Source organism: Trachymyrmex septentrionalis, unplaced genomic scaffold (genome assembly GCF_001594115.1).
Source record: "Trachymyrmex septentrionalis isolate Tsep2-gDNA-1 unplaced genomic scaffold, Tsep1.0 scaffold289, whole genome shotgun sequence".
NCBI classification, from domain to species: domain Eukaryota; kingdom Metazoa; phylum Arthropoda; class Insecta; order Hymenoptera; family Formicidae; genus Trachymyrmex; species Trachymyrmex septentrionalis.
This window is the reverse complement of record NW_017305450.1, coordinates 100,823-109,278: the sequence shown is the minus strand read 5'-3', so window position 1 is coordinate 109,278 and position 8,456 is coordinate 100,823. Positions and strand designations below refer to the sequence as shown.

The window sequence follows — 8,456 nt, the reverse complement described above, 5'->3', positions numbered from 1 at the left end:
GTTGAAAAATCGTCGAATCACGATTAGAGAAATAGCTGATGATCTTAACATATCGTTTGGCTCATGCCAATCAATTTTAACGGATGTTTTGGGTATGACACGTGTGTCAGCGAAATTCGTTCCAAAACTGCGTTCCAAAACGTCGTTACTAGTTTTTTGGCCAAAAACAATACTATTATCATGCCTCAGCCACCGTATTCATCAGACTTGGCCCCCTGCGATTTTTTCCTCTTCCCAAAATTGAAAAGGCCCATGAAAGGACGAAGATTTGCGACGATTGAGGAGATTAAGGCTGCATCGCTGGAGGAGCTCAAGGCAATACCCAAAAGTGCATTTCAGAAGTGTTTTGACGACTGAAAAAAGCGCTGGCACAAGTGCATTGTATCAGAGGGGGATTATTTTGAAGGGGATAATATAATTTTGGATGAATAAATGAATATTTTTTTATAAAAATGAAAAGTCACCTTACTTTTTGATCACATCTCGTACATATATATATATATATATATATTTATTTATTACTTCTTTTAATATAAACAGAAAATTATTTTTAATTGCACATGTTGAATTAACTTTGCCTCACACAAAATCCTATTTTTATGCGCTGGAAATACAAATAATATTATAATATATATATCGATTTTCAAATAAAGCGCTAAAATGTCGCCAGACAAGATATGGCCAATCCCCCTCCCCCCGCGTAGATCTTAATCCCCTCGCCCAGCTGGCTTTACGCTCCGTCCAGATATTCATACGTCCATGGATACAGTGTTACACTGTGGTGCGTTCGAGGAGACATTATTTGCGTTATGGACACAAACGCTACCAACGCTATTCGTGGAGCTAATAATAGCGCGACAGCGTTATTTAGAGAGATTGGTAGCGTTTATTCAGAGAGATTCAGAAATATTCCTCGAGGTTAAGTTAATGTAGGGGATTCTGTTTTTAATCACCAAACCAAACTTTTCTCTAATTTAAATTTTTAGAGTTTTGTGAAGTATTTGTAATGTAAATTTTTAATTTTCTCATAATAAATAACAGAACGCAATCTCAATTGCAATATTTATGATGGCTTGCTGCTAAGCCGGAGTGAATAATGCAAACTAGATAAAAAAATTAATAGTCACACTGAGTGAATTAATAAGATAAAAGAAAGAATCCTTGAGCATCCGTTTCAATTTGAGAAGAAGCGTATCTACATCTAATAAGGACTTTAAAGATGCCTACTGATGGACACGGCAAATGCCGCGCGCGGCAGCACGGCACTTCAGAAAACTATAGATTCTAAGGGCTTTTGATTCTGATGCTGTTTGCCACATGGACGCGGCGTTTGTCGCAATGAAGTGAAGTACAGTTTGTTTTGATTGTTTTGTCTTGTTATTTTTTTTAATAAAAAATATTAATTTTTACAAATTTTTTAAATATGCCGTTTTAAATATACCACTGCAGAAAACACTATCTCTCACATATATGTATATCATTTAGTCAAACCCATCGAGAATCTTTTAGAACTAATATAAAGAGAAATTTCCAAGGAATGTGTGTTATCAACAAATTCCAACAGAATTCCATTAATTTAAGCTAGTCACACACACTATTCGTAACAGTAACCGTAAATGTAACGCAGGTTTTTGACCAATCGCATTGCTCGATTCGGTCGTCCGTAAGGGAATATCCACACAAACTTACATAGCTGCATAAACGTATGCATAAAGAAAATTATCCATTTTATGTGTATTTATATAGTGTTATATCCCAGGGTTTGATCGGCGGGTGGCCAGGATCCGAACAGACCTGGGATTATCGGTGGGTGCAAGGCGTACAATGTCGCATCGACGAGAGCGCGGAATTAAAATTTGTCCAATTTAAAAGTTTAAATTTTCAGCTAGATTTACGCGCTCGACACAGCGATAGTCGATTCCGTGGAGGTCCAAAGTGTATCCCCCATCCTGTCTAGGTAACCGAGAAACTCCTCCAAAATTTCAGGGCAATCACGGCAGTGAAGTTACATACTGTGGCCAGCGACACGGAACACTCGTTGCAGATCTCGAATCGTTCTGAAAACTCTAAATGGATGTAATGTCGCAATATCCCTAGATAATTCTCCTTTTCATCGACAGATAAAGAGGTGTAGCACTCTGGACATTTAGTCTCGCCATTTTCTACTCAACGAAAGAATAATGAAGAACGCAACATGCGCTACGTGTCCATGTGGTGTAAGGGTTGGTTTCCAACGGATGGGTGCCGGTAGGCGGGCGCGAACGCGGATGCACCGGACACATACTACATGCAAACAGGATTCACAGTCCGCGGTGACCGAAATGTGATGAAGTAAAAATATTCTATCTTTACGATGAGATCTCCGTCAGTGATTGTGGCACGCGGTTAGTCGGTGCGTGGCCTTCAGACTTCCCACTGTCCTGGACTTGGCGTCGGGTTCGTCCTCATCGATTCGTAGCTCTCATGTGCATAATAGTCTAAGTTCGCTAATTAGGTTGTCACTGGTATGAATTAAATATGGTAAGGTAGTTAAGAAAGGATTTGTTTAGAAAGTTTACTCAGATTCAGCTAAGGTGTTTATTAATTTTAATTCACAAAATCACTTAGATTACTTAAATTTAGAATTACTTAGATTTAGAATTTGAATTTGATTTAGTTTAAAAGAAATTGAAACGATTATGTTTATATGCGGCGCGCAAAACTGGGACAATGATTCGCCGACGGAAGAAGACTTAGAAAATTTCCGCTCGAGGGCACTCGATCCAGACGCTAAGATGCTACTTACTGACTGTTTTTCTGTTACTAACTGTTCTTCTGTTTCTCATGCCCCAAAGGCGTCTTTTTGAAGAGAAGAGAGAGGGATCCCCTTCCATCGTTGCCCTGTTAGGGCGCGTAGTGGGGAGGCGTCAGATATGGTCCTGGCGATTTCGTGTACCGCGCTAATCTATAATCTATAATCTATAAAATGTGGTCTGTCCAAGGGTGATTTGGACAAGTTTTAAAAATACTGCGAACGTGACAATAGATATAAATGCGATTGGATAATTTTGTTTATGCATACTTTTATGCGGCTATGCAAGTTTGTGTGAATATACCCTAACCGTAACCGTCGAGCAACGCGATTGATCGAAAACCTTACTGTTAGGGACTCTGCACAATAAAAGGAACAGGGAACAGAGAACAGAGAACAAGAATTTCAACCTATCAGAAATCATATATTTTGGAATACACAGTTTTTGATAGGTTAAAATTCTTATTTTCTGGGACCCTATTCTTGTAACGTATACTGCAGCATTTTCTTAGACTTTTGTATACGTTTCTTTTCAAAAATAGAGCCCTTATTCTCTGTTCCCTGTTCCTTTTATTGTGCGAAGTCCCTTAGTCCGGATCTACAATAGGTATTTTAAGCCTTAAGCCGTAAGAAATTGATCAACAGTCGAAGAGGATAATTTATTGTGATTCGTCCATTCCTTATGGCTTAAGGCTTAAAAATCTATTGTAGATCCGAGATTACTGTTACGGAAAGTGTGTGTGACTATTGACTAGCTTTATATCATGTCATTTTTTAGGGCTACGTAGTAGCCCCAAAATTTCCTCTCCGAAGATTTTACTCTATGTGCTATAGTATACGTTATATGTATTATATATTACGAGTAAAATTTTCCTCAGAGGAAGTTTTGGAACGTAATCTAAAATATAACAAGTGATGGTACTTCGTCTGTCGATAATACCTCGTCGATAAAGCAGGATACCTGTAGAATGTAGCGGCTATAGAGTATTTGTCGCTAAAGGTTAGAATTATCAAAAGTTATCAATACAAATGTGCTTTATGAGAAATTGTGTATATAATTAATTTAAATAATTCATGGCGGTTTTGCATCGCGCTTTGTTCACTTGGTTCAATTTGCTCATATTCTTGATCTTACTTGTCTTGAGGCTTGATCAGAGAATACAATGGAATTGGTTCATAATTTTCATTCCAATGTGGCTTTACGACAATATTCTCCTTATTTATATTGTATTCAATATGATTTCGTACTGCAAGAATGTACGTAACTTTAGTTTGAAGCGAGAAGTAAGTGTTTTATAATTTGATAAAACAAAATAAAATAAAATTTTCTTTTATCCTCTTGCGATTGAAAATATTTTATTCCATTTGATTTTTTTATTTATTTTATAAAATATTTTATGTAAGAAAAGAAACGTAATATAATTAAGAAATATTTCTAACAAAAAATCTTCAGTTAATTAAGTAAAATCAAATTTTAATTTTACAGTATAATAAAATTGTTTCAGACACGATACATGATAGCTGTGATCTTGAAATTGTGTGCACAGATTTTGATTTGTCTGAAATTAGAGGCCCCTCACTGGTCTCTACCAGCGAAAGCAGTATTAGCACCATTCTGGCTGCTTTTGCCAATATTAGCCATAGATGTTATTTATCAATTAATGTTACAAACTACGTATTGATAATGGATGAACTTATTTATTTAAAGTTATTTAAGAGTGTGTATATATTATATTAATAAAAAATTATTTTGTTACTTGCTGTACATAATCAATTATTTAATAAATATTTTTATAAATTATTCAATTTATATTCCAACATTATTGTATTGAATAGTAAAATATGTTTGTTTTGTATGCATTAATTTAAATATATAAAATATAGAAATATTTTTTATATCTGTTTATCTGTTTTATTCATTAATTCATTTTTATTCAAACATAAGGCAAAGTTTTCTTTGGTAAGATTAAATTGATTTATAGCATAGGATTTGAGAACATACAGCAATTCTAAAGTATAGATCTAGTCTACTATAAATACTTAGTATTGCACAAGGCCGAATAGGACAGAGTTAAAAATAAGTAACTCCATGACAGTGCTTGTAGCGATCTTCTCATCAGTAAATGAAAGTGTTTCTAATTTCTAATTAATAATTTATATAAATGCTATTGTTGCTGAATTTAATTGCACAGAAAAAATAAAAGCAAATTAATAACTATTTGCAAGAGAGAGAGGAAGAGAGAATTGTTTTTATGATTACACAACATTCACTTAGAAAAGTCTTATCCTGTATAATTATTGTGACAACTATCTGTGAACAACAAACAGGTTTTGCAGTAATTGTGAAAAAAAGGTGATAAGTATAATTAGAATGTAATCATGAAAGAAGACAGACTAGTAATATCTAACAGTTTGCTAATATTGATTGTGGCAGAATATAGTAATTAAACATATTTCTATACAACTTTTACATTTTCTTGAATATATTTTTACTTTCTTACACATATATATACAATTTTATATATAAGAAAAAATTGTTTTTCTCTCTTTCTCTCTAACTATGAAATAATCTATATAAGTATATTTGATATTGATTTTTAGGTGACAATGTGGCTTTTTATACTTTTTTATTTAGCATTTATATTACAAAAATCCGAAACTGCAAATGATATAGTAACAGTGAAAGAAGTGCTAGCTGGACACTTAGCTGAACTCCCATGCTTAAGTATTGATGAACATCATCGTTTCATGTTCTGGCAATTTGGAACTAACAATGTTATTGGTCCAGGAAATCCTTTAAATGAAAAGAAATATAATTATGAAGTACTGACTGGCATGCTTCAAATTAGAGTATGTTTTCAAAATGTATCATATATTCTTAAAATTTTTCTCTTTTAAATAAGTCAATATTTAATAAGATGTATTATCAAAAATTATAATTAGGGTGTATCAACAGCAGAATCTGGATTTTATAAATGTTTTTCAAAAGGTCTATTCGACGATTCTCAATTAAAAATTCATTCTATTGAATTAATAGTTACAAACGATTGGGAGCAACTTTGGGAAAATGATTTTGAGGTATTTTAATATACATTTTATATATACACACATACACATATATGTACATATACATAAGAATAATCACAAGCCTGCATTTTATTAAAATATATATTTGAATAGACAAATCTGTTACGGGGAATGACTGCTGTTATGGTATTAGTGGTTGCTGTAGCTGTCCTTCTTCTAATTATTACTGTTAAGAAAAAAAGAAATCAAAGATTCTTTGGTAATTTTTTATAAAAATTATAATGAACAGAAAGAAAATGCACTTTTATACTGAAAATATGATTATCTTTTATATATAATCATTTTCACAGATCTCGAGGAGTCGAGAGAAAATTCTCCAGCACGCTATACGTCAGATAATGCACCTGGTGTTTCATCACGTGTCGAGAACGTTGGAATAGATAACGCTGTTCTTGACATTGATTTTCCCAAAGTATTTAAACAAATGCAGAAAGAACAAGCAATGCCATAAGTTTTAATCGTGTTGTGTATATACTATGAAATTACATTATTTTAGTGTTTTATTCTTAAGTGTATATTTTGCAATACATGTATTTTAGAAATATATACCTTGTAATTTATTCAAAATAGTTATTTAAAATAAATAAGTTTAAAATCGATTTTGAGAAATAAATCAAAATTATCAATTATACGAAATGTTATTATTTACAATCAATCATTTGGCATATATAAGTTATTCATACCTTAAATATATTTTACTTCAGTTTTCTTCCTTGTAGAACTCTTGTACGTCAGTTTTTGTTTCTGCAGGAAAATATGCACTAGGTGTAGTATCCATCATACCTTCCACAAAACGTCCTTCCTCCTCTTCTTCATCTTCCTCATCTTCAGGTTCCGCTTCAGTTTCGAGTAAACGAATTTTTCTATTATTTTCATTCAAAATAGCAGCTACTTTCCGAGAACCACTGACTGCTAGTCGTCTCGCAGATATTCCTTGAAATGGTTTCGGCCACGTTGCACCGATGATGTCAGTTATTGATATTATTGCATCATTATCTTGATATTCAAGCATACTATGTAATGGCATTTGTATAAGAAATGATGCATGAGTTTGTTTATTCAATATAAGCAAACTCAGATAATCTTGTGAGTAAAATTGCAGATCTACTATCACAGTATCAATGTTTTCTTTTGAACATTCTCCTAGATACGCAAAAAAGTTAATTATTCTTATAACGTAATGGAGAAACAAATTAATTATATTATAATTGTATGTAATACAATTAAGCTACTAACCTTGCTTCTGACTCACATCTAACGTGATCATCTTTGAAGTAAGAGAGATAGGGTCTATAGACAAATATTTTATATTAAAAAGTCTTAACAATTTGCTGTCAATCTCGCTCATAGCTAACAAGAAATTTCCATCGCTTGTGACAGTTTGTGAAGACATGAGAGATGTAAATGATGGCAAAGAGATAGAGATCATCACAAAGTGATCAACTAAGCTCTGATAGGCTTCAGTAAAAACATTTTCTACAGTGGCAACTAATTTTACATGAGACTGTAGTAAAGATAAATTAAAATTTTGCTTTACTATATGTGCGTAATTGCGCAAGCAATCGTTTGCATCGAGCATAGTAGCCCATTCGCTTCCTTCCGAAGTCAGGGGAGTCTGCAAATTTTCATGACGCAAATATTGACCCAATTTTTCTAAATTTACTCTACCATTTGTTTTTGGCTTATCAAAGTCACTCAGAAATTCTGCTATAAATGTTAATTCCTGCTGGCTTACACGACTTACTTCCGATGGTGCTCTTTCATCCGTTAGTTGAAGAATGGCTACGTACAACCATCTATAAATATAACAATAAATTAAAAATAAATTATTAAATATAAATAAATTAATTAATCAATTTTTTACCGGAAAAATGCTTTATAATTGCGCATACTCTGATCTATAACTTGTTCGATTTCATATGATTTTGCCAAGAAAGCTTCAGATTCATTAATGGCATTAGTTATAAGTGTTTCATCACGTAGTCCTAACGCTTCATATGTGTCACCTACTCTCACCATACCTCTCAATTCAGCTAATTGATAAACCAAGGCCATACCAACACTAGTCAAATTTTTCGAGACTAGTTTCTGAAAATAATCTACATTCTAAACTTGTATGATATACACATTAAACTATAAAAAGTAATATTTCTCAACATACTTGTATATTACTGTAACACATTTCAATACTATGTCCGAATTTTTTTAATCCTTTCTCTGTGAGATCTCTAAGTAGAAAAGTTTCTAAATTTTTCGTAGGTATTCCGATCATTAATAGTTCTAAAAAGTCTGCAGACATACTACCAGGTGGATTTGCTTCTGCATATCGTGCGAGTTTTTCATCCATTTCCAAGAGTATTGTCTCCCAAGCTTCGCAAGTAGCCATTAAGGATCGTGAAAGATAATCTTTCAAACATTCTATATTCGCTTGAATTTGAGCAACCTGAGAATAAAATATATAAATTATCCTAATGTTTTTTTAAACAAATTTTAAATTATTATATGCATAATACTTAAGAAAATAATGTCTTGTATTTTAAATCTTTACTATGAATATGTACTCGCAACATATATGTGC

The 8,456-nt window shown here is 32.8% G+C and overlaps 3 protein-coding genes across 6 annotated transcripts in view; 2 read left to right on the top strand and 1 right to left on the bottom strand.

Annotated features, from left to right (window-relative positions):
- The first annotated feature begins 3,760 nt into the window (after window positions 1-3,760).
- Window positions 3,761-4,478, top strand: LOC108749283 (transmembrane protein 60). Of its 2 annotated transcripts, XM_018487865.1 has the most exons (3): window positions 3,761-3,791; window positions 3,937-4,075; window positions 4,297-4,478. In XM_018487865.1, exons 2-3 carry the CDS (start codon window positions 3,983-3,985, stop codon window positions 4,471-4,473), a joined length of 270 nt encoding a protein of 89 aa, XP_018343367.1. In that variant the 5' UTR covers window positions 3,761-3,791; window positions 3,937-3,982; the 3' UTR covers window positions 4,474-4,478. The 2 variants fall into 2 exon arrangements, with proteins under 2 accessions (XP_018343367.1, XP_018343366.1); XM_018487864.1 differs by lacking the exon at window positions 3,761-3,791 and having other exon boundaries at window positions 3,808-4,075.
- A 313-nt stretch (window positions 4,479-4,791) lies between these two features.
- Window positions 4,792-6,329, top strand: LOC108749289. Its single transcript, XM_018487884.1, has 5 exons — window positions 4,792-5,144; window positions 5,393-5,641; window positions 5,735-5,869; window positions 5,972-6,077; window positions 6,169-6,329. The coding sequence occupies exons 2-5, from the start codon at window positions 5,399-5,401 to the stop codon at window positions 6,327-6,329; spliced, it is 645 nt and encodes a 214-aa protein (XP_018343386.1). The 5' UTR covers window positions 4,792-5,144; window positions 5,393-5,398.
- LOC108749288 (anaphase-promoting complex subunit 4) overlaps window positions 5,517-8,456 on the bottom strand; it is a 5,416-nt gene continuing 2,476 nt past the window's right edge. For all 3 annotated transcript variants that reach the window (XM_018487881.1, XM_018487880.1, XM_018487883.1), the window contains exons 5-9: window positions 8,040-8,321; window positions 7,743-7,966; window positions 7,115-7,674; window positions 6,562-7,021; window positions 5,517-5,585 (exon numbers count right to left, since the gene is read on the bottom strand). In XM_018487881.1, the coding sequence (XP_018343383.1) occupies window positions 6,579-7,021; window positions 7,115-7,674; window positions 7,743-7,966; window positions 8,040-8,321 (1,509 nt within the window). In that variant the 3' untranslated portion in view covers window positions 5,517-5,585; window positions 6,562-6,578. The remainder of the gene's footprint in view (window positions 5,586-6,561; window positions 7,022-7,114; window positions 7,675-7,742; window positions 7,967-8,039; window positions 8,322-8,456) is intronic.